We start from the raw sequence: 26621 nt of genomic DNA, 5'->3' as shown, positions 1-26621 counted from the left end.
ATAGACAAAATTTGTTCTAAAATGTTACTTTTATTAACACCCTGATACTTTGATATTTCTTGTATGCATATGAAATAGCTAATTCCAAAAAAGTATCTTGTTCAAGGAACTCTTTTTAAAGAACTTATCAATAATATTCATTGTCTGAGTAATGCTTCTTTTCAATATGAAGATCCCCATGTAGTAGTCCAGTAACCATTTTGCTTACTTCTAGGTCATATCAAATGTTGATTAGTTTAATGCAGTAGGATTGTTGTGCTGTTTCTTTTGCATTTTTCTTTTTTTTCATCTTTTATAAAGTATTTTCTTACCTTTTCTTACTATATCCTATATTGAGGATAACAACCTCTTGAATTTGTTTTAAATTTATTCACGGAGATCATATAGCGAGTTACATTGTAAATTTTAAATCACTTTACGGAATTCATATTTTATTAAAATTGATCGGAGGGTCACGTGACACGGAACAGGGTGGACATACTATCCCAGCTCTCGTGTTTTTTGACAGTTTTTGCGAATATCCTTTTTTCTGTGGATTTACTATCAACCCAGATGACACAGGAGGGTATTTGGAATGTGTATATATGTTTTTGAATTTTTGTTCTTCAGTTTATTTGTGAATTTCATTCATTTATTTAACGGCTTACCTAGTGAACACTTGGTGAACACCCTTCACCACGCAAAATTCCCCGACTGTCTCGCCTACATTGTGCATTCAAATTCCGTCATGGGTGAACAGGTAGAGAACCGTACGATCAAACCGTTATACCTAAAGGTGCTCTGACGAGGGAAGGGTAACGGATTTTGATCTAATTGACTGTGTCGCGAAAGTTGTCGGTAATTCTTTACACTGTCTACAGCTCGACCGTAATGTATGGCGGGTTTACCTGCGGGATGTGGCAAGCCGGGAAAAGCTGCTGACCGAAGGGATTCATATCCAAAATGTGTCTATATCATTCTTTGATACTAACCCATATTCATCGGGCAATCATAATACCTCAGAAAAATCTCTAAAGATTCGGCTTTGTGGTCTACCCTTATCTGTAGACGATTCTGCTGTCCTCGAGCTACTTGAAAAGCTTGAAGTAAAGCCCACAAGCAAAATATTATATGAGAAAATACGTCACCCCATTACAAACAAGATGACAAGTGTGTTGAATGGAAATCGCTTTCTATACATTGAACCCTTGAAAGAAGGAAAGCATTTACCCAGAATCAATTACTGTGCCGGCTTGCGCTGCAAACTTTTTCATTTTGGTCAGCCAAAATTCCAGCGACAACTGACATGCACAAAATGTTGGCCACAGACCACACTATGAAATTTTGCAAAAATAACCCGCGCTGCAAAGTTTGCAAGCTAGAAGGGCACAAACCCGGGGATAAAACTTGCCCCTCTTACGAATCGCAAAACATCGTCATTGCATTCAATGGATAGGACAACATCCTATCCAATTTTTTTCCGTGTGAGCTTAACATGTATGGTTTCACGCACAAATCAGCAGAGCATGCTTTTCAGTATACGAAAGCGGTAAGATGTGGGGATCTGGACACGGCGAAAACGATCCTAGAGGCCAAGGATGCTTTATCTGCAAAACGATTGGGAGACAAAATACGGCCCAATGAACAGTGGGCCGACACAAGGGAGTCCGTCATGACGGAAATCATTGAAAACAAATGTGTACAGGTTCAAAGATTCAGGGAAAAGTTGAGATCGGTTAAGAACGACACTATCTTTGCTGAATTAACTTATAACGATACCTGGGGCACAGGACTGAACAAGGAGGCCACGGAAAATAAAAAATTGAGGCATGGCCAGGGAAAAATCTTCTTGGTGAGATCATCAGCAAGATAAGCAAAAAGAATCCGTAAACGGAAAAAGAGCGACCAATGGAGCAAGCCCAGCCAAAAACAACAGTCGAAAGTCAACACCAAACAAAGAGACATCGCGCAGATGCTTCGTGAATTACGCTACCAGTCGGAATCGGAGTCGATGTCGGGATTCGATGCCTCCACGGAGTCCGACTCAGACGAGTCAACTTCTGCTAAAAACAAGGGCTAATCGCACGTTGCTAAGGCCAGCAACTCGGTCAATCAGGACACGGACTGTTTCAGGACTTTGGTCATGATCTATGGACTGGATTAGTATGCACGGTATATATATCTGTATATTGCAACTCTCTAATTAAATGTACTTAATTAAGTAGTTGAATGGAAAAATTAGAAATTATTTCAGTTAACGTAAGGGGGTTAAATACCCCCGAAAAGCGGACAAAAATTTACTCTTGGTTAAAAGAAAGTAATACTGATATTGTTTTATTACAAGAAACACATTATATAGAAAAGAATGAAAACTTATACAACTATAACTGGAAAGGCGAATCTTTTCACGCTTTTAGCGACTCAGCTTTTAGCAAAGGTGTGTCCGTATTATTCAACGATAAAATTAAAACAAATAAAATGAATGTTAGAAAATCTATAGATGGGAGAAGAATTTTAATCAATCTTGAAATCGACAGTAAAATTTTTACATTGGTAAATATTTATGCTCCAAATGATGCAAATAAAAGATGTGAATTCTTTAAAAAGCTAAAAGTGTTTATATCAAAAAACTGTATAAATGATAATATTATATTATGCGGTGATTTCAACTGTAATATGTCTAACAATGCTGATAAAAGTTTACGCCATTTACAAGATTTGAAAGAATACTTTAATTTAGATGATATGTGGACAAAACTTAATCCGGAAAAGACAGGAAATACTTGGTGTGATGCAAAAAATGACCCTAAAAGCCGAATTGATTACATATTAATAACTCATTCTATTATATTCCAACAGATTTCAAGGTTGGGAGAATCCCGGGTACTCATTCAAATGGGATTCGAATGACAGATCACAGATTTCTAAAACTCTATTATGATATAGATAAAACAAAAAAGGGACCCGGATATTGGAAGCTAAATGTTTCTTATCTCGAAAATGGTAACTACAAAAAGGGAATAAGCGATATCGTTCATAACATAGATCCATCCTTAAGCCCACTTACTACGTGGGAATTAATTAAAAGAAATGTAAGAGAATTTTCCATTAAATTTGCAAAAACTGAGCAAAAATCATTTAAACAGAAAATAAAGACAATAGAACATGAAATAGGTGAATTAGAAAATGAACACGCTGACAGTTTCAATTACAAAAAACAAAAAACATTAGAAGCGGAATTAGATTCCTTGTACGATAAAAAAGCCAAAGGGGCTTAAATAAGATCTAAAATCAAATGGATAGAAGAAGGGGAGAAAAAATCTAAATATTTTTTGGGCCTAGAAAAACATAATCAGGCGTCAAATGTAATTAAAGAAATAAAATCAGAGGAAGGATTAAAAATAAACAAAACGAATGCAATATTGGGGGAAATGCTTATGTTCTATCAAAATTTTTATACAAGTAAAAATATTCCAATTGAAAATATTAATACATATCTGTCGGAAATAAGCGAAAATCCTACGCTAAATAACGATGATAGAAATTTTTTAGATAATTTTCCCTCATATGAAGAATGTAGAGAGGCAGTAAATAACATGAAAAAAGAGAAATCACCTGGTTTAGATGGCTTACTTTGTGAGTTTTATCAATGTTTTTGGGACATAATCGGTCCTTTTTTCTACAAAGCTCTTAATGAAATATTTCAAAGAGGTGAAATGGCTTACTCTCAAAGACTTTCTGTGATATCTTTAATTTACAAAAAAGGGGAAAAAGATAGCTTAAAAAATTACCGACCAATTAGTTTAACAAATACAGACTATAAAATCATTGCTTTCATTTTTGCAAAAAGATTACAAACAATATTAACTAAACTAATTAGCGAACAACAAACTGCATACATTAAAGGGCGGTATATCGGAGAAAACGCTCGATTAATTCTAGATGTTTTTGAATACTGTGAAACAGAAAATCTTGATGGCATATTACTCTTCTTGGACTTTGAAAAAGCATTCGATTCCGTGGAGTGGAATTTTTTGTTTAAGGTTCTAGAAAAATTTAACATTAGCAATAACTTCATAAAATGGGCCAATATACTTTATACCAATCCAATATTTAAGATGAAAAATAACGGCTGGTTGTCAAAAACATGCACAATGACTCGTGGAATAAGACAGGGTTGTCCGCTTTATGCCTTGCTATATCTTTTTGTAGCTGAATTTTAGCTATTAAGATAAACAGTAATCAGAACATAAAAGGAATAACAATAAACAACAATGAAATAAAAAACATTCAACATGCAGATGATCTAAGTATAACCCTAAGAGATGAAATGTCAATGAAACATGCTTTAGACGTGCTTAACGAATTTTGTAATCACGCTGGATCTAAAATAAACATAAACAAAACAGAATGTATTCTATTAGGTACTCTAAAAATCTTTATGACGAGCTCTATGCTATAAAAACTACAAACAAAGCAGTAAGATGTCTGGGAATCTTCATTGGTCACGATAAAGTAGAATGTTATAATAAGAACTGTATGAAAATTTATCATGACGTGGAAAAGCTTTTTGACTCTTGGAAAAGAAGAAAATTAACTTTATCTGGTAAATCATGCATTATTAACACACTTGCTTTATCCAAACTCACATACGTTGCTTCAATACTTAATTCTCCCGAAAATGACTTTATTAAAAAAATTCAACGCTTAATCTATAACTTTATTTGGGATAAAACCGAAAGAATTAAACGTAATACTTTAATAGGTAATGTTTAAAAAGGTGGGCTGGCAGTTGTTGATATTGAATGTAAAATAAAGGCATTAAAAGCCTCATGGGTTCCTCGGCTCTTAAAAAACAAAAACATTCTGTACAAAATTTTTGATTCTTACTGTAAACAAATAAACATAGATGTAAATTACGCATTACAATTTTCAGAAAAAAAGATAGAAAATATGCAAAAATTTGGAAAATTACAAATGTTTTATCAACAAGTGTTATGTTCATTCAATGAATGTAATCCTAAAACTTAGAAAATATTTCATCAATTAAAATTGTACAACAACCGATATGGAACAACTGCAATTTTTTGTATAAGGGAAACTCCTTATTTTTTTAAAAATTGGATTACATGTGGAATTCTATATGTAAACGACCTGCTAAATGATGAAGGAAATTTCAAGTCGCTTTCAGACTTCAAAGACTGCATAAATAATAAATCAAACTGGATATGTGAATTCAAGATTCTTTTCTCTGTTTTCAAGCCTTTATGTAGGAAATTTGATTTTTCAAATTGTAAGTTTACTAATATACAAAATAATAATTATTTTCATTTTTATTCAGGTTATGAGAATGTATTAGGGCAAAGATGTAGTTTTTTCTATGAGAATTTAGTAAATAAGAAGTTTACTAAACCTTGTTATCAGACTGTTTTACAAAAGGAATATGATATTGGTTCTGTTGATTGTAAATATATCTACAAATGTTAATTATCATATATTTCTGATAAACGTCTAGAAGATTTCAATTACAAAGTATTAAATAATATTCTTTGTAACAATGTTTATTTAAGTAAATGGAATAAAGAAATCCACAGTCAATGTAAAATATGCCAGGAGAATGAAAATACAAAGCATCTTATTTTTGAATGTGATAATGTAACAATGTTTATTTAAGTAAATGGAATAAAGAAATCCACAGTCAATGTAAAATATGCCAGGAGAATGAAAATACAAAGCATCTTATTTTTGAATGTGATAATGTACTTGAAATATGGAATGTTTTAAATGTTTACACTAAAATTGATATTAAGTGGAAACATGTACTTTTAGGTTTTTTTCATGAACAAAATAGAAAAATTGTATCACTGAATACCCTCATTTCATTTATAGCATACAAAATTTATAAATATAAGATGTATTGTCGGGTACATTCCTTATAAGAAACAAATTACAATATTTTGAACCATGTAAAGGTATCTACTGTATTCTATGCTTCTGTTTTAAAAAGTCACAATTCATTCGTAGACTATAGAATTTTCCAAAATTTTGTAAAATCAATTTAGAGCATATGTACATTCTATATTTTGTTGATGTTATCTCTGTTTATTATATTTGATGTAAAACTGATATAATGAATAAATCTATAAAAAAAAAAAAAAAAAAAAAAAAATGATCGGAGGGATGGGGGGGGGGGGGGGTATTATCAAACATTTATTATATGAGTGATATCCTCTGCATTTCGAGGCAAACCTGAGAATAAAAGAAGCTATTGTATAATCTTCCGACATTTCAAACTTGCGTTTTGAACTTTCCCATATATATATACTATCTCCTTTTTTACTGATAGCTAGACAGGAAGTATTGAATCGATTATCATTTTCCGCTAAGTCTAACGTTGCTCATTGTTCAATTGTTCAAGAAACCCTTCACATATGAAACTCCGTATATAACTTTAAAGAAAGGCAGGCGATTGAAAGTGAGTAGCATTTTGGTGATTTTGAATATGCTGATTTATAAATGAAAGTTTATTTATTTAAAATTCCATTCATATTACTTCTTTACCTTTAGGTATCTTTTTTTAAATTTGAAAACATTTGGAAAGACTCAGGTACATTTATTGCAAACATTGACCAAAAACATGTCTTTGAATACTACTGAAAACAACAGAACACCTCCAATAAATGCTTTGGATATTATGGTCGATGATGGAACCGACAATACAACAAGAAAGATTGAAGTTCTCTATAATGATGACCGAAGCTTTACTCATTTTCAATTTCAATTTTATCTGAATGACACGGCAATTGACGTTGTTGTCATGTACATATGTGTAGTAATTTTTTTCTTGGGGATCATCGGAAATATTGTCACCATGGCTAAAATCATATGTGATTCCAAATACCATACACCGACATTTGCCGCCATTGGATACCTGGCACTACCAGACTTCTTTTCTGTTATATCTTACAGTGGTTTTTATTTCACAAATGTCTTGTTTATTCGTAAACTATCAAAATATTTTATTCTCTTTGATAACTTGTTATATTTTAGTTCTTCTGGTCATATGTTACTACTTTCTTTTGTAAGATATTTAATCACTGTTCATCCATTACAGAGTAGACAGCATTTAACAGTACTAGCAGTGTCTTTTTGTTCACTTTCAGTGTGGGTTTTAAGCGCGCTAAATGTATGTGTATTTTATTACACTTTTATTTACATGTCCCTAAAGTTTAAATTTTGGTTTCAAATAAGTGTTAATATAATCGTTGTATTATTTTTTTGTGCTATCACAATTACGTTGCATGCTCGTAAAATAAAAAAAATAAAGAACTCTTTGTCAGTAACAAGACAGTCACAAACCAGAATGAATGTAGTTGTCACCGTAATAGCCATGATTTTTGTGCTATTGCACATTTTCATTATCACAAAAACAGTTTTAGAGATTTTGTTTAACGTTACAAGATTTATTTTTATAACATTTCGACAATGTATGGTACTGACGGGATTTTTGAACTATTCTTGCAACCCGTACATCTTTTTCATTTCATTTACTTTACTTTCGCGTTTCAGAAAAAAAATCTAATTTTAAATTTTTTAAATAGCACTAATGAAAATAGTAATAATAATAATCAAATCAGTACATGTTGAGTTGATTTTTAAATAAAACAAAAAAGGATATTATTATTTATTGAAAAATAGTGGCGCTAAGTAAGCAAAGAAGAGACGATCAACGGATAACCTAAATACTAAGTCAAGCACTTTCTTTTGAATTTTTTATTCTAGTATATAGCTTCTCATGTAGCAGGTTAATAACCATTCATCTTAACTATTATTAAGATTTTCTGTTTACGTAGTATTATGTATTGGAATATCTCAGCTTATCAACACCTGTCACCGGCCCCATCTTTGACGCTGTTTTAACAATTTACATTTGTATCTTTTTATCAGGTAATTTTTGACTTGATTCTGGTATTAATTATGGTACTGTTATTTTAACCTTTGGACTGTTTAGGTTCTAAACAGTACTATGGTATATACATGTTTTTTGCTTGATGAGGTAGTATTTCTTATAACTACATTTCTTTTTGTGTATGTATTGTGCATACATGTATTTATTTTGTTTTAGGAGTGTAGCATTGTTAGTTGGTTACATTCCTTTGTTTAAATATACTTTGTCATTTATTTCCTCAATAAATAACCATTCTAATTCCTGAAAAATGTGTTGTGTTAATGTGTCAACAAGTATATGTCAAACGGAGCATCACCCTATCAGTTATCCATAAAATTTATTCACTAAGCACAATATATCTTCTGCTTTGATTAACATATCCATTTAGAATATTCGATGACTTTGTTACGCATTTCTTTATATGCTTCTATTCTCTAAATAGATAATCACACATTTTTTCTTGCAATAGTGTTGAAGATAGCAAATTTTTATTTGATGCCTATTCACAAACTCTATTATGCAAATTAATATACGGGAAAAACATTTTTAAATATTCAGTCATTAAACCTAAGAGAAAACATTGGATTGCTTGATGAATATTCTGTGATACAAACGTGTTTGAGGTAATATTTAAGAAATAATCAACGTTATTTGGTGAACATGGTGTTATGAATAGCAATTGCTCTGTTGGCATATTTCATGATGCGCGCTAGCGCATCATGGAAAATATGCCAGCAGGGCAGTTCTAATTCATAACGCCATGTTCCTTAAATGATCGTTGTTTATTACTTTTATTTGCATGTTACCACTCGCAAATACCCTGTATTAGCCTAGACCTTGGCATTTAGCTATTGCATCAAAAAGAAACATCCAGACTGTAATGTATCTTTTTAATTTACATAGATTTGTTAACAGAATCAATGATATATTATAACAGTAATTCCCTTAAAATGTTCTTATAAGAAATGTTTTAATTAGATACATCAATTTTATGGAGTTGGAGAAAAACACATGAAGTATCGTATAGTGGTTTAAATCTATAACGTCATGGAAAAATATTTGCATATGCATTGTTCTTTCCCACTGAAAGTCCATATGGAGGAACTGCAATTATTTTTCTATAATCACAATTGCTCCGTCTGTATACAATGACGTCATAAAGGTGTGACGTCATATTCTTTTCCATGACGTTTAAGATTTAAACCACTATACGATACATCATGTGTTTTTTTCCAACACCATAAAATTGATGTATTTTTCATTAAAACCTGTCTCATAATAACATTTTAAAAGAATTACTGTTAAAACATGTCATTGATTCTGTTAACAAATCTATGTGAATTAAAAAGATACATTACAGTCTGAATGTTTATTTTTGATGCAATAGCTAAATGTCAAGGTCTAAGCTAATACAGGGTATTTGCGAGTGGTAGAATGCAAATATACGTAATAAACAACGATTATTTAGTAAACATGGCGTTATGAATAGCAACTGCTCTGCTGGCATATTTTCCATGATGCGCTAGCGCGCATCATGGAATATGCCAACAGAGCAATTGCTATCATTGATATCATAAAGAAATTTGATTGCAAAAGAAAAAAAACATACCTATTTTACAGTAAATTTACATTATTCTTAGTTTATAAGATTTGTTATTTATTTATTTATAAGTATAACAATAGTTCAATCTCAGACATAATGTTGTTGAATAATAAAGATTTTAATATAAATGTTCATTGCACTCTATCTCCTCTTTTAAAGTGATTGTAACGTACGTCAGTTCATCCCCTTTTTTGCAGTAGACATTTTTTCTTAATCTTACATTCAAAAATTGACCTATCATAGAGCCCCCCTCCTCCCATTGTTAAAAAAAAATATTTTTTATATCAATTTACACATAGAAAACCGACCTATCATGGAGTTGCCCCCTCCATTTAAAAAAAATATATATTTTTTTTAATTTACGCTTAAAAAAAATTTGCTTATCATATTATGCAAAAAAAAAACGTTGCCCCCCCCCCCCCACTTTGGGATTGGGAGCATGTAATAAATGAAAGTGAAAATAAAGAAACCATTGAACTGCTAAAGAGCTGAAGGATTAGAATTTTCATGATTTTGAGAATTATTCTTTCTTTCTTTTTGCTTGTAAAGATTTTTTGGATGAGGCTGCCATCCACCCAACCACCCTCCTTTAAAAAAACAATGCTACATGTACATTCCTGGAAATTAACGTTACCGTAATTATACTGAATAAAATAAATGTTAGCATTCATCCAAATGAGTGCAAGTAATAACTGTTTCCTACATCTGAAGAAATGTCCTCATTTTTTAAGCTTTGCAAGATTTTGAGAGAATTTTCAGCAGATTTACAATAGCTTCAATTAGAGTAATTTCCCCTTATTGTGACGTCAAAGTTCACGTTGGCTAAGTGTCATCTGACTTTTTAAAACTCTTCTGAGAAATTAAAGTACGCGAAGTATACTGTTTAATTTACTTAAAAAGCATGATGTTCTTAAAATTACACATCTTATAGGCATTCAGAAGTTGGAGTTCTATTCGCTTTTCGCTATTCACTATTCGAATAGCGAATAGAATTCTCTGGTCGGTTTGCTATTCAATTTACCGTAAACATACTAATAAACGTAAATTAAAAATTTTATATAAACTTCCATTTTTAATTGAAAAAACAGTTTTATAGTAAAAAATGTTACTTGTTGACCTGACCTGAACATTGACATAATGAACACGACCAGTAAGAGGCTTAGCTAGCCTGGCGAAAATAGGACATTTCGTATAATACAATTATAATGGGACATCTTTCAGGGGGCTGGCTAACACTTTGTATCCCATATCTGGGCCTTCATATTTGGTGGGAATTGGGCCCCGGGATAGACCAGTCGACCCTCATAAGGAATTGTGTTTAAACGACCATTAACAGGCTTACCTAGCCTGGCGAACATAGGAAATTTCGTATAATACAATTATAATGGGATATCTTTCAAGGGGCTGGCTCAAACCCTGTATCCCATATCTTGACTTTGACCTTCATATTTGGTGGAGATGGGGCCCTGGGATAAACCAGTCGACCGTCAAAAGGAATTGGGTTTACACGGCCATTAACAGGCTTAATTAGCCTGCCGAAAAATGCGACATTTCGTATAATACAGTTATAATGGGATTTCTTTCAAGGGGCTGGCTAACACTCTGTATCCCATTTTGGGCCTTCATATTTGGTGAGGATGGGGCTCCGGGACAGCCCAGTTGACCCTCAAATGGAATTGGGTTTACACGACCAGTATGAGGCTAAGCTAGCTTGGCGAAAAGTGCGACATTTCGTACAATACAGTTATGATTGGATTTCTTTCAAGGAGCTTGCTAACACCCTGGATCTCATATTTGGGCCTTCATATTTGGTGAGGATGGGGCCCGGGGACAGCCCGGTCGACCCTCAAAAGGAGTTAGGTTTACACGACCAGAAAGAGGCTTAGCTAGCCTGGCGAAAAATGCGACAGTTCGTACAATTTAGTTATAATGGGATTTGTTTCAGGGTCCTGGCTAACACTCTGTATCCCATATGATTGCGCCCATGAGAAAAGGGTGCTTATGGTATTTTTTCCACATTTTTAGATTTTTACAAAATTGAATTAAACATATCTCAAAGTTGTCAAATCTAAAATTTTATGGCTATACGCTAATTCTAAGTAGATTTTTTCCCATTTAGAGTGATGCTATTTCATAAGGAACATGACGACGTGTTTCACATACGCAACGTCAACAGTTTTTAAAGTAAAGGTCACAATCATTACTGTGAATTAGTCATTTAATAAACGTAAAATACAGCACTTTGTTATCAGAAACTTATCACATTTGTTACATATAGTTATATGTTTGCATCTATGTTATTCATTTTTTTTTAAAACAAAGGTTTGTTTTAATCATAAATACCCTGGTAAAATGTTTCTACTGACAGCGTAGTTGTCTGCCAGTGAAAAGCGATTTTTCCAACAAAAAAAAAGAAACGGCGGTTGTTTAGTTTCAGTTTCTTTTGGGATATCAACGAGAAACCATTAAGTGGAGTAATCTATGTGGACATATTTCATATACATAAACAATGTCGTTTCCATATAAACAATGAATAGCTAAAACAGATTAGTCGCTTTTTTTTTAAAAATAAACAACATTTACGATTTCGTGACATTATTAAATATGTCATCTTTTAGACTTGAACTTTGAAAACAATATCAGAAGTCCCGTATCGTACAATTGTGTTTCATGATCCATTGTACAATTTAACATGTAGTAGCAGCATTGAACTATTCTTTTGAAGTTTTAGAAATTGTTCCAGAAGTAACTAGATTTAACCTGTGCATTCACAGATAAACACAATTAAAAAAGTAGTTAATTCTACCTCTGCCGGGATAATGCCCTTTGCAACACCCTTTCTGTTCAAAAGATTTTTCCATTTGACTTCATGCAGAATTTATGGAAAAGAGTGCCCTTTCCCTGGATCGGATGATATTCACCCCCTTCCAATACTGATAAATTTCACATAATGCAAAATGGTTTTGTGTGTATGTGGAATATTTTTACTTTCGATTCGATCACTTCTAGACACATTTTTTTCAAACTACCGTGATTGTTTTTCTACAACATTTAAGCCCCCCCCCCCCACGTCCTTACACATTACACATTTTGGGCGTGCCCACACGTGAAAAACAACATCCGGACACTTATCATCCGTGTGTGACTATTCCACGGCAAATATGTAGGTTTAGTATTATAGAGAAAAAATGCAGTTTGCAGAGAATGATTCCGTGTTTTGAATGTATATTTCACCTTTAGATTTAGATAACTCTCAACCGTTCATTACCCATAACCCACAGCTTATGCATGCATTTAAATACACCGTCAGTGCGCTGTAATTAGTCTCTATGTATCCTACATTCCAAAATCATATGTATATCTTACACAATTAAATCCGTAAAATAATTTTATGAATCCACTCCATCGACTAAAATAAATGTGAAAATAAAACTCAGGTTCGGACGGGATCGTGAAACTGTCTGAATACTCAAGTTCTTCAGTAATGGTCAGAAGAAAATGTCCGTCATCAAGTTTTAAGATTTGTCTTGACGATTGCAAAGTTATTGATTTATTAATGCTAATTGAATTAAAAAATAACTCCCGATATAAAACATGAGTTAGGTTCAACGTTTTTAATATTAAACATGTTTTTTCGATCATGATTTATCGGTATTAAAGTAGAAAGTAGCGAGTCGATAACTTTAAATATGGTAGTACAAATATGTTTTAATTATGATGTCAAACATTTTTTGCAATAAATTATCACTATACTCTGTCCCAAGATATTTTGGATTCACGTTTGGCTTAATTGTTTAATATTTATAAATACCTCAGGATCCAAACGATGTTCATTCAAAAGTATGAAAAATTTCCAAGATTTCTCAGTCAAAACGCCCTTGTTAGCTTATCAGGTTTCAATACAATGCTAAAAAATGTGATGTCTACGGAGATTTTGCATTGCAGTAAGCCCGGATGATAACGTTGAAATATTGCGCGATGTATTCCGAGTGTATTCCGAATGGAGAAAAGATGTAAACATTCCCCATTATAAATCTCCGTAAGGAATTTTTTTTCGTTCCTGTGAATTTTTCCGAGTGAAAGATGATAATGTGTCAATGAAATTATCTTGGAAAATATCCCTTTCAACTATTTCAATTGCACTTCTTTCACAGGTAAGTGTATTTTTATTAAAAATCGTCCAAACGTGAATCCAAAATATCTTGGGACAGAGTATAAATACTCATGTTTGGAAAAATATTCCGAACTCTTGTTTCACCGTAGGTACCGGCAAGAAAACAGCTCCTCACTTTTTTAAGCATACTGCTTGCGTCGTCGTAAAGAATCTTTTTTTTTTTTTTAATTTCTATTTAGAAATCAGGTCAATGTATAATTAGGCTTGAGTTTACCTGTAATTATATAATAGGAATCACGTTGGTACTATTCCTGACTATTTTGTTGTTCTGGCTCTTTATTTAAATTCATAACTTGAAATAGGAAGTTTTAATTTTCAGAAAAGAATAAGAGTATGATTACATCATTTCTGAATCATTCGACTGTTTAAGACCTTTTAAACATATACAACAATATTAAAAACAAAATCGACGTAATAAGGACAAAATTACAAGCAAAATTTAAATATTAAAATAGCAATTTTCAATAAAAAAAATAGAAGAAATCGTCTGTTTAAAACGTCCTTTTTAACACAAACACGGCCGATAGGAACATTAAATGGTGTTTTGATTAAGTTGTACAATGAGTTTACTTAACTTCTTTGTTTTTATTTACATCCACCAAGTATGATTCCCTCTATTTCTGAAGAAAATTAATTGTAATTCAAATCTCTGTAGAAACTGACAGGACTGAAATCTACATTCGTTTATCGATTGGTCGAAACATTAATCGACTAGCTTTAGAAAAATCCTCGACTTCATGAAAGATTCATGATGATTTTAGACTCAACCTCCCATTTAAGATGACTTAGCGTTTCATTATTGAACGTATTGATGTACATTAACAATGATAAAGTTAATTTTACTTTTTTTTACGACCAATCCATTAATTTGTAAAAAGAAGGATGTAAATATAAACAATAAAATACTTTCATTGATGATTCATGTGGGTTATGACGGTAGCGATCATCACAGAAAAAAATTACATAACCCGCTAGGGCGTGTTATGTTAATTTTTATTTATTTATTTATTGCAATGTTGCCATCTTCACATCGTGCATTAATTACCAGAGAAAGCATTTCATTGTTTGATTTGCGCTTATTACACATTCCCACTTTTGCCCCTCCAATTCATTAAAAAACCAGGGGTGAATCATACTTGTAGCTCTATAGAAACGTACAGAGCTGAAATCCTCACGATCTATTTCTAGACATTAAATCAATCGGTCGAAAAAAATCGTGGGCAGAGATACAAATCATATGCGGGAAAAATAAGATTTAGCGCCTTTTCAACAAATTCCCATAGGGACTTCAAAGAAAATTGATAACATTGATAAAAAATTGAAGGAAATCGGGGTCGCTTTCTTTTTTTTATTTAAAAATAATTGATATACCTGTAAAACTTCATGCAGGAAATTTCATCAATTAAAACATATAGGGTAGAGATAATTAGACCTGGTCTCGTTAAGAACTAAAACAAGGAATTGAGTTTTTTATGGGAACATCAGATTCATTTTGTACATGTAAATGCAGCGTTCCTAACATTAAGATTGTGCAAGGATACACAAACATGTTATCTAAACTTAGGACATATTAAACAATACTAGTGTTTACCGGATCGGTGAGATGGGCGCAGAACTGCAGACTTTAATCTCTCTTATTAGTCCCCTACCGGTTTCACCTGAGGAGACTATAGCTTTTTTCTAAATAGATTTTTTTAATGTGATCTTTTCAGCTGGTTCAACCAGAAATTTTTCTAGTTACTGCATTTGTGTAATCTATCAGGAAGATATGTTTATTGTACGTGCAGCATACATTAAAAAGTCGTATATCGTTAAAACAATACCGGCAACGGTACTTGCCGAATAAAGACGATACAAGTACATGTATTTGTTAGGTTTTTTTTTTTTGTTGTTTTTTTTTTGCTTTCTTAATCCACGCACTTTAAGCGTAGATTCCTATTTCAACACGAGGAATAAATATCCGTGTCAAATCGCGAGAAGTGCATCTCGCGAATTTTACAATTCCGCTTTTATTTCTGGACATATGTATTAACCTACATTAAACGTGTACTATGATAAAAATTCGGCATCCGCGATTTTATGTTCTAGCGATTTGATGGAAAACTGCTGAATCGCGGAATTAATTAAGAACCTGCGTAAAATAAGGAATCAACAGTATGTGGTCTGAATAATAATTTCCTATCTTTGAAATAAGATTTTTTTTAATTCGATGTAATTGGTGTAAATATGTTAATGCGCTATAAAAAAAAAAAGGTGAGGCAGACACCTAAAATTGATAACAAAATATTTCTATAAATCTTCTCCAAATCATAGCCAAGTTGGAGCATTTAGCTCAGATCGGGAAAAACAAAACTGCATGTAGTTAATAAAATTTGTGTTCAAATGAAGTATGATAAGAGATGATATATAATGATGTGAAAATTAGATTTTAAAAAAGGTATAAAAACTAAAAGCGATGAAAATGACGCGTTATAAAATTTACGCTTTTCAGACGACGTTATGACGTAACGTCATATGTTTGTGACGTTATTTCTCTGTTTTGTAAAAAATGCCATAAGCAGCCTTTTCTCATGGGCGCAATCATATTTGGGCCTTCATATTTTGTGGGAATGGGGCCCTCAAAAGGAATTGGGTTTACACGACCTGTAAGAGGCTTAGCTAGCCTGGCGAAAATGCGACATTTATTATAATACAGTTATAATTGGATTTCTTTCAAGGGGCTGGCTCACACCCTGTATCCCATATTTGGTCCTTCATATTTGGTGGAGATTGGGTTTCGGGACGGCCCAGTCGACCATAAAAAGGAATCGGGTTTACACGGCCATTAACAGGCTTAGCTAGCCTGGCAACAATAGGAAATTTCGTATAAAACAATTATAATGGGATATCTTTCAAGGGGCTGACTAACACCCTGATTCCCAATTCTGGGCCTTCATATTTGGTGAGGATGGGATCCCGGGAGTCCAGAGGGCGTTTATGATTTTCGTCTGATTATTTCCATGGAAACCAGGAATAAAATAAAGACCGACATTGGTTGGAGAAAGAATGAAATTATCTTTAATAATGCAAATACATGTACTTCCAACAAGCTTGATCATCTCTTAACAGAAAATAAAATGCTTTGATTGATCGCTGGTTCGGGAAAAACTTTCTTTTGTTTTAGATACCATAAATCTGTAACTAATATATTTCTTTCCTAGTTGAAAATTACTATTTACCAATTAGCTATAAAAAGAATAAGGCTTGAAAAACGGAATTTGTACGAGTGTAAAATTAAACCTGGTAGTTGCCGAGACCTGAGCTTTTCCTTGACATAAATGCATTTAATGGACATTTCCCCAAAGATCAGGTTGTATTTCTGAGTTAATGATAAGTTTTTCATCATGTGATAAATCATTAAATTTTGTATGTATTGTGGGCGTTAAATACATGTATATGTAAATATACTTACATGTATTAAGCATATAGATGTACATGAGTGCTAATGTTTATATCTGTAACCTTTCAATCATAGATCTTTTGGATGTGTTAATTGTACATTATGAACGTTTATTATACAATATTCTGCTACCCCTTTGAGGACCCTTAATGATCAATAAAGAATTGAAATTTACAGCTTTCAAGAATTGTTGAATTATCATGATAAGTTATAACTTTGAAGACTTTTATAATTTATTTTAAAAAAAAGTATTTGCTTTTCAAGATATCGGATAATACTGGCACTCAGTTTCATAAGTGCCTGAAACATGTACATACAGTTTAGAACTCATGCAGACTAGGAATATACTCAATATAGCGAGGACAGCGGACCAGTGTTGACTGAAATGCACGCAAATGCTTTGGATTCCCAAGCGAGGTGGTAGTGGTTGTAGAAGAGACATAGATTTATAACATAAATATTGATTCAAACAAATAGTGCAACATTAATTAAAATCAAGGTATAAATATTTGCACACCAATTATTTTTCTTTAAAATATGTTTTGGTATGTACAACAGGGAGAGGGGATGGGGCTGGGGCTGTAGTCAAGCAACAACTTTCCTGGATTGTCTTTTTTTCTTCAAACAATAAATCTATATACACATAAATGCATACATGTACTATTCTTTTATAGTTATACAATATCTGACATTTTGCTGCCGGACTTAGGTTCACTTCTCTTAAATCTATTACAATTTTGCAAGTCGATAAAGAGTGGGAACCGTCCTCTTCAAATATGAAGGCCCAAATATGGGATACAGGGTGTTAGCCAGCCCCTAGAAGGAAATCCCATTATAACTGTATTGTACGAAATGTCGCACTTTTCGCCAGGCTAGCTAAGCCTCTTACTGGTCGTGTAAACCCAATTCCTTTTGAGGGTTTACTGGGCTGTCCCGGGGCCCCATCCTCACCAAATATGAAGGCCCAAATATGGGAAACAGGGTGTTAGCCAGCCCCTTAAAAGAAATCCCATTTTAACTGTATTGTACGAAATGTCGCACTTTTCGCCAGGCTAGCTAAGCCTCTTACTGGTCGCGATCATTATGTCAATTTCCAGGGTTGGTCAGCAAGTAATAATTTTTATTATAAAACTATTTTTTCAAATAAAAAGGGAAGTTATTTTGAAATTTTGAATTTACGCTTATTAGCATGTTTACGGTAATTTTGAATAGCGAACCGACCACAGAATTATATTCGCTTTTCGAATAGTGAATAGCGAAAAGCGAATAAAACTCCAACTTCTTAATGCCCATCTTATATGCTTCTCAAAAGTTTCACTTTGATTCTTGCGAGAACGTGGGGTTGGAAACCATTGGTACTATAAATTATAGGTCAAAATTTACTGACGCCGAAAAAGTCTAACGGATCAATGTGTAAACCTTTGTGACGTCACTCGATTATTTTTGAGAGTGTACTAAGGTGAACTGTATCATTGTATGTCGTATACATCGCTATTGTTTTTATTGTCTCGCTGGTTCTCGTGAGCGTGTGAGATGATAAAAATTGCAATGAATACAGGGAACTACTGGGACGATTAAAACAATGCATTAGTGGTCCGATTTACTGACGCAAAAAAGTCCATTGAATGAATGTGCAACTATAGTCCAAATTTTCTATTCACACGCTTTGCGGATAGAGCCCGCTTCCTGTATCATTGTATGTCGTGTACATCGTTATTATTTTATTGTCTTGCTGGTTCTCGTGAGAATGTGAAGTGATAAAAATTGCAATGATTACAGGGAACTACTGGGACGATTAAAACAATGCATTAGTGGTCCGATTTACTGACGCAAAAAAGTCCGTTGAATGAATGTTCAACTATAGTCCGAATTTTCTATTCACACGCCTTGCCGGTATAGCCCGCTTCGCGCCGGCACTGCGCGCCGGCGAGCTGCGCTCGCTGTTAATTCGACATTGTCACAAATATATATTCCTTTAAAATACGTTCTTTGTTCGTGGTTTATTTGAAAAATAAAAAGTTTGCCTTTGTAATTCGTGTGTTTATAAAGTAAGCTAGTATTGTAAAAAAAAAAATGTAATTTTTTTTTCTGCACAATCAACTACCCTCATAGCCAAAAAGCACCAAAGCAAGCATTTCACTGTAGATATTTACATACATATTTTTCAATCCTTTAATCATTTTCCATTAAAATTGCAATTGAGAAAAATATGTAAATTATTATTATTGTCAATAAAACTGTTACACAAGCGTAACATGCAATTTACAAGATATATGAAGGTTACCATGGTAAGGACAGATTCCTGCGCAGGGGTGTTAAGCAAGCATATGGAATCTGAGTTGCATGTAATTCCGTGAAATCACAAATCTTAATTATCATGTACATATTCAAATATCTAAGCAACGAAATGTAGATCAAAAACAAATAAAAAATACTGAAGACATTTTTTTTTCCAGAAACTAGTTTGTGTTACGTAGATTTACACATTGATGACGTCATGACTAAAAGTTGAATGTCGTGTGAATTTGATCGGAAAGCATTGTAAACATATTCAAAATATAACTAATCTAAGAACTCTAATAAAGTATTGTTGTGTGATTTATTGAGAATTGAACATAAGAATACTGGGGTAGATGTTAGTTTTATCAATTATTCGCTAAAAGGTATGTAAATTTGCTTTTATTTCTCAGCCAGGCTTTCCTCTGTCGTTGTTTACGATGTAAAAATCCGACCAGAACAACACTACCCCTTATATATTGAACTTGAAATTTTATACGTATCGTTAGTTTGATCAATGCTTATATTATAAAGTGCTGCTAGAATCCCATGTTGTGTGTTGAATTGATGCAATTTGCCGTTTTCCGTGGAAACTATATAAAAGTTGGGAAGGTTTTACTAGAACCGGATAAATAACTTTTTAATAAGGACAAACATAGGATTCTAGCAGCAATTTTGATTAAACTAAGATGTTTTGCTTTCACTTGGTAGGCTTATTTTATTTTGGAAACCGCAATGTAGTGTTGTTCTATCTAATTTTATGTTAAGGAATATACGTAAGCTATTTATAGTCGTCACGTGATAATGTACCAATGTGGCAGTAAAGTACTACCCGAATTTTTTGCACTGACATCTATTTTAAAGGATAATACTAAGTTTTTGATCTTATTCGAAATAATTATTTAATTTCACGATTTTGAATAGAACAGTCAAAATAAGACGCTAAATTGCCCATATGCTTCCTTAACACCCCCGCGTGGAAGACTGTGATCAGTCCGTGGAAGTCCGTAGAGTTCATGCTCTCAATAAAGTTATAGTCTCGATCTTTAATCATCTCAAGTCTTTGTTAAAAAAATTCTTAGCCACCAGTGTTACTTTGATAGTTACATAGCGATGTTACACATTATTGCGTAATATTGGATATTATCCACATCCAAATACGAGGGCTCGGGAAATCTGTGCTAACTTGTGAGTCTAGCTTGATTATATTTGAAACTCTGATTTTTTGCTGTTCTTTTAATGCCAAAATATCCAATCTTTAACCTTTATAATTTATAAACAGAAAATGTTTAATAACGTTCGAAAGCTATCAAAAACAAACAAAGAAATAAAGCCCCCAAAAATCCTAACGTAAACCCTCTTTTGGAGTTTGATCAAAAGATACAATGACAGTGGGTAGAGATGTACACATCAACTACTTGAGTAGGTTGTAATATGTTATTGTCCAATTTCCGTTCTGCATTTCAAACTTGTGATAAAGCACGGTTATATTATAGACTTTCAATTGATAATTGGTTCGTCTGTATTTAACATAAAACTCGGTAGATACCAGGTGAAAACGGACAGTTGATTGAAAGTGAATAGCACTTTGGTCATTTTAAATATCTTGATTTACAAATGAAATTACATTACTTTCAAAAATTGTAGTTACATGCATTCATTTGAAAAAAAGAGATTCAAAAAGGCTCAGAGTAATTCATCATAAGAAATGAAATAATGTTTCCTTATTTAACTGCAAATGTCACAACATTTTAAAAAGACGTGTAGCACCTTTAGTCTTTAATGGAAATAAAAATTTAATAATTGGAAGGAATGTTGTCCTTTACTAAGATGAAGTGTCCCACGTCCGGTTTAAATTTTGATATGCTCTCCTTGACACAACAATGACAGATGCTGTTTTGAACATTTATTTAGTGATATTTGTGGGGGTATCATCGGAAATATAATCGTCACGGCTAGAATCGTGTGTGATCCTAAATACCTGACACCGACATTCGCTGGCATTGGAGAACTGGCTCTAGCAGACTTCTTTTCTATAAGTTTTGTCCTTTTTATTTTAAAAATATCATATTTATTTTCGTAAATTATCAAACTCGTTCATTATAGTTGTTACTCTCTTTATTTTAGCTGCTCGTATATTATGTTGCTACTTTCTATTGAAAAATATATAATCACTGTTCATCCATTACAGAGCAGACAATATTTAACAATAACAGCAGTGTCTTTTGTTCACTGTCAATGTGAGTTTCAAGCGCTGTGGAGTTGGTTCTTCTTACAGTTACATAACTTTGATTTCGCAATTGTTTAAAGTGTTAATAGCATTGTTGTGGTACTTGTTACTGCCATCACAATATTGCGTTGCATACTCGGAAAAGTATAGCCATAAAGAACACTCTGTTTAAAGTATCAGACAATCGCATATCAGAACGAATCTAGCTGTCACCTTGATAACCATGATTTTTTTGTTTCATTTTATTCGGGCAATTAAATATATAATATAAAAATAATACCAATAACTAAGATAAAAATGAAAAAAAGCTATTCCAAACATTTTAAAGATGAGAAACTTAAGTGGGTTTACTTGAAAGGAATGCACTTCATTCATTTAAATGCACGATCTCTTTTACCTAAAATGTTATTTCATTTGTTTAATATAATAAAAGACTTTTTTGAGTACATACAAAGATCCCAAGAGTATTTTTTTTAAAAAAAAATTCTACAACAAGGTGCGGCTTTTACAGTGTTTTTTATTTGCTCTTGCAACTTATTCAGCTTGTTGATTTCATTAAGTTTTTTTAATGGAATAAAAGGTAGTCGTATTTGATAAAATATATAATTGAATTACCAGTCATTAAACTTCATAACTTTAAAGAAAAAGGTAAAGAAATATATAAATCTTCTTTTATTTCTTGCAGAATTAAACGAGAACTAAACACTGTGTAACGCAAAACAATTCAAGAGGACACGACCAATATATAAAACACACTAGTACATCAGAACGCTTTTCTAAATTATTTTTACTATGATAAAACATGTCAAAACATTTCACATTTTACAATTTAAATAGTCTTTAATATTTTTGCTGCACCATTGTTTATTTTCAATGTTTTGATGATATTCAATTTTAAACATTCTCTCTCTCTTCTTTCTCTCGCTCTTTCTCTCTCTCGCTCTCCGCAGAGGGGTTAAAGCAAATCTAGACGCTGCCATTTGATTCTTCTCCTGTACAACAGAGTGACATCAATTTATCGCGCAACTACTCCAACTAAAAACTTATTTCAAAGGGCAACTGGTCTTTTAAAAAAAGTGATACTGAATGCGGTTTCTCATTAAATGATACGAAATGTCAATATATGTAGACGAAGCTTCAGTCATATTGCTAAAAATGAATTCAGACTAGACCGTCATAGAAACTTAGCTGGTAGCCATGTGCCTTGTTTAAACAATTGTGGCATTTTAGTTCGAGGAAAAACAATAACATGTATGGCGATTGTGCTGGGTTTTTTTTATATAAGTTACCCTACTTTCGAACTTCTTTTGAAGTTACCCTAATGTTGAACCCGAAAAAATTTGACTAAGTTATACACAGTTATTGTTTAAATTGCTGCTTCCTTCATTTCACATTTATGTTAAAGCAAAGTTCTGTAGTCATTGTTTATTTTCTACTGATCAATGGACATTCTGTATTGAATTAATTACTAATTTCCGTTCGGATTGTAAGCAGCAAAATACGTTGGTTCATTGTTAAACGTTTAAGAAATCCTTTACATATAAAACTCCATATATAACTATACAGAAAGACAGGTGATTGAAAGTGAGTAGCATGTTGATGATTTTGAATATCTTGATTTATAAATGAAATTTTATTCATTTAAAATTGAATTTATATTTATTCTTTAAAGGCCGAACATTTTACAAACGCCCCCTTTTTTACCTGTACAAACTTCAAAATGATGCCGCTTGTCAATCAAGTTTGAAACAATAGCACCCAGTTTGATTGACGTGATCGTCCGAGCGTGATCTTGCCAGGTCCGTGGATTTCTGTTTACTAGCAATTAACAACGTTATCTTTGATATCTTCCGTCATGTATTAAAAAGGGGAAATAGAAAATTGATTTTTAAACATTACAAGTATTAAAATTGATTATGAAAAATAATTATTCAGTGATTGAAAATACGCACAATTTATATTTGAATTATGTTGAATGTGGGTGAACTAATAAATTCCACGAAAATGCAAGGACAGCTCCAAAACATATAAAATTTTCTTTTTACAACAAACGTACACTGTGATAGTGCTACTAAAGCTTTATTTACTGGTAATTCACTCAGTTGGAAGTTGGTGCATGTAGACGTCACTCCATGGAAAACGAACACCATTAATTGTCGACGTTTTATGGCTGTCTTTATATGCCACATTCTTCCTGATCGTACGGTTTTCTTATACTATTATAATTGTTAAAATTAACTTTTTAAACAATGTCAAGTGCTAAACACAATGTACTGAGTTATGCTTTTATAGCAGAATTAATTTACTGCATTTTTTCAATTGTGCTTTACACACGTGTGCTTAGAGAAAATTCGGACGACACATACCATTTCCGCGTATAAAATCGCTTCGTATGGTCATTAGAACAATAAGATATTTAAACTAAGACCAATTCTGACTAATTCTTTATTTCCTGTGTATTAATTTGCCTCCTGTGTATAGCGATTAGCAGCGTTCACGACCACAGGTAGACTTCAAGCCCCAGAGGCTTTCACACCTCTAATAATTAAGCCCCGCCCTCACCTGAGATTTACCACCCGGTAAAAATGTTCGGCCTTTAACTCTAGATATAATTTTTAACTGAAAACTTTCGGAAAGACTGAAGTTCATTCATCGAAAAATAGACCAAACAACATGTGTATAAATACAACCGAAAGCAGCAGAACACTTTCAATAGATGATTGGCATCTAATGGTCGATGATGGAACCAACAATACTACAAGAAGTAACAGTGTCCCTCATTTAAATGACGAACGATACACCCATTTTGAATTTCAATTTCTCCTGAATGACACGACAAATGATGTTGTTGTCATGTACATTTGCGTAGTTATTACTTTCTTGGGGATCATTGAAAATATTGTCACAATGGCTAAAATCATATGTGAATCCAAATACCATACACCTACATTCGCTGCCATTGGATACCTGGCACTAGCAGACTTCTATTCTCTTAGTTTTGTCGGTATTTATCATTTTACAAATATCTTATATTTTCGTAAATTATCAACGTTTTTTATGGTAGTTGATAACTGTCTTTATTTTAGTTGTTCTGGTCATACATGTATGTTGTTACTTTCTATTGTAAGATATCTAATCACTGTTCATCCATTACACAGCAGACAACATTTAACGGTACAAGCAGTGTCTTTTTGTTCAATGTCAGTGTGGGTTTTTAGCGCTCTATTTGGAGTTGTTTCATCTTATATTTACATTACTTTAAACGTTGATTTCGAGATTGTTTTAAGTGTTAATATCATTTTTGTGGTACTTGTTTCTGCCATCACAATTGTGTTGCATACTCGGAAAATTAAAGCCATAAAAAACTCTATGTCTGTTAAAAGTATCAGGCAATCAAAAACCAGAATGAATCTAGTTGTCACCGTGATAATCATGATTTTTGTGTTATTTCATTTGATTACTATCGTAAAAAACATATTTATGTACATACATTGTATGTACATAAAAATGTCGTGTCATTCAGGAGAAATTGAAATTCAAAATGGGTGTATGATACAAACATCAGAAGAGTACATTTTTTTCAAATTTCTACAACAAGGTGCGGCTTTGACAGTGTTTTTGAACTATTCTTCCAATCCATACATCTTGTTTATTTCATTAAGTTTTCTTGCGCGTTTGAAAAGAAGTCGCTTTTTATAAAATATATGATTAAATTATCTATCAGTAATCTTGATAACTTAAAAGAAATATGTAAAGAAAAATATGAACCTTCTATTATTTCCTTCAGAATTAAATGAGAAAAAAAAACACTGTAACGCAAAGCAATTCAAGAGGACACGACAATGGGCGGTGGAATGCGTAAAAAGAAGTCAATCTAAAACGGACAACTAATTTTTAGAACATACTAAAATACGGAACTGGTCAGCTTAAAACGTAAGCAATAGAACTTTTGCAAAATCAACAGACACCAATAAAAAACAAAAATTTACCGATGCAAAACGAACGTGCAAAGAGATATCAGGAGAAATTCTAATCTGAAAAAAACGTAATCTGAATTAGATCCACGCATGTGTTTTCTATAAAAAGAAACTTTACCCAGGGATAATTATAATCAGAATGTAAAATAGTTATAAAAACTTATTGCAAAATCCTGTAAGGACATTTTTATCTATGTATTGGTTGATTATTTAAAGGGACGGGCACGATTTGAGCTGAAAATTTCTAAAATCTATTTCTCCAAATTTAATGTCGACTAGAACTAGATACAACAGTTAGAATTACTAATTTTTCCTTGTATCTCTTGGCAGGTCATCTAGCGTTAATTCAGTGAATGACTGTTTGTTTTGCACTTGAAATTGTTTGTTTTGCATCGGTGTCTTTTGATTTTGCAAGAGTTAGTTTATTTTGATTTTAGCTGGTCTGTTTTGTATTAAAGATATTTTTATGAATTAGTTGTTCGTTTTGCATTAACTTTTTTACACTATAAACGGCCCATACACGACCAATGTATAAAACACTAGTACACCAAGCATATGCTTCTAAATTATTCTAACTTGATATTACATAACAAAACATTTTACATTCTTTACATTAGTTAATTTTTAGTTCTGAAATCTATTTATGAATGGAAACTGTGGCCGTATATTTTTTTTTTGAGAAGGTGAAGTAATTGGAATATGATAAAAATTCTAAAATATTACTGTAAACGTATTTTATTTAGTGGTACAATATTTGGCGGAAAATAATCTTTTCAGCAAGTTTGAGTGGATTTAATTTAGCTTATTTCTAAATGTACTTATTCTCATAAATATAAGTATGGCATTTGGCGATGAACTTGATTTAGTGAAAGCGGTTTCCCGCCAAAAACGTCAAAAGAGAGTACACAGCCAAATGTAAAACAATTCCAATATACTTCAACCGCACAACAATACCTTAAAAAATATTTTCTTTATGCATATAAAATGAATTAAT

At 32.5% G+C, this 26621-nt stretch overlaps 1 protein-coding gene and 1 pseudogene across 1 annotated transcript; both read left to right on the top strand.

Moving 5' to 3' along the window:
* Positions 1-6616: 6616 nt before the first annotated feature.
* LOC128191402 (C-C chemokine receptor type 8-like) lies at positions 6617-7561 on the top strand. Its single transcript, XM_052863463.1, has one exon. It carries the CDS (start codon positions 6617-6619, stop codon positions 7559-7561), a length of 945 nt encoding a protein of 314 aa, XP_052719423.1.
* A 16762-nt stretch (positions 7562-24323) lies between these two features.
* On the top strand, positions 24324-25475 carry LOC128192834 (somatostatin receptor type 2-like; annotated as a pseudogene).
* Positions 25476-26621: the final 1146 nt, after the last annotated feature.

Source organism: Crassostrea angulata, chromosome 7 (genome assembly GCF_025612915.1).
Source record: "Crassostrea angulata isolate pt1a10 chromosome 7, ASM2561291v2, whole genome shotgun sequence".
Lineage (NCBI taxonomy): Eukaryota > Metazoa > Mollusca > Bivalvia > Ostreida > Ostreidae > Magallana > Magallana angulata.
This window is presented reverse-complemented; position numbering and strand designations above follow the sequence as displayed.

Excerpts from the sequence above, each read along its gene's own strand:
- LOC128191402 (XM_052863463.1), top strand. The coding sequence starts at position 6,617 with ATGTCTTTGAATACTACTGAAAACAACAGAACACCTCCAATAAATGCT.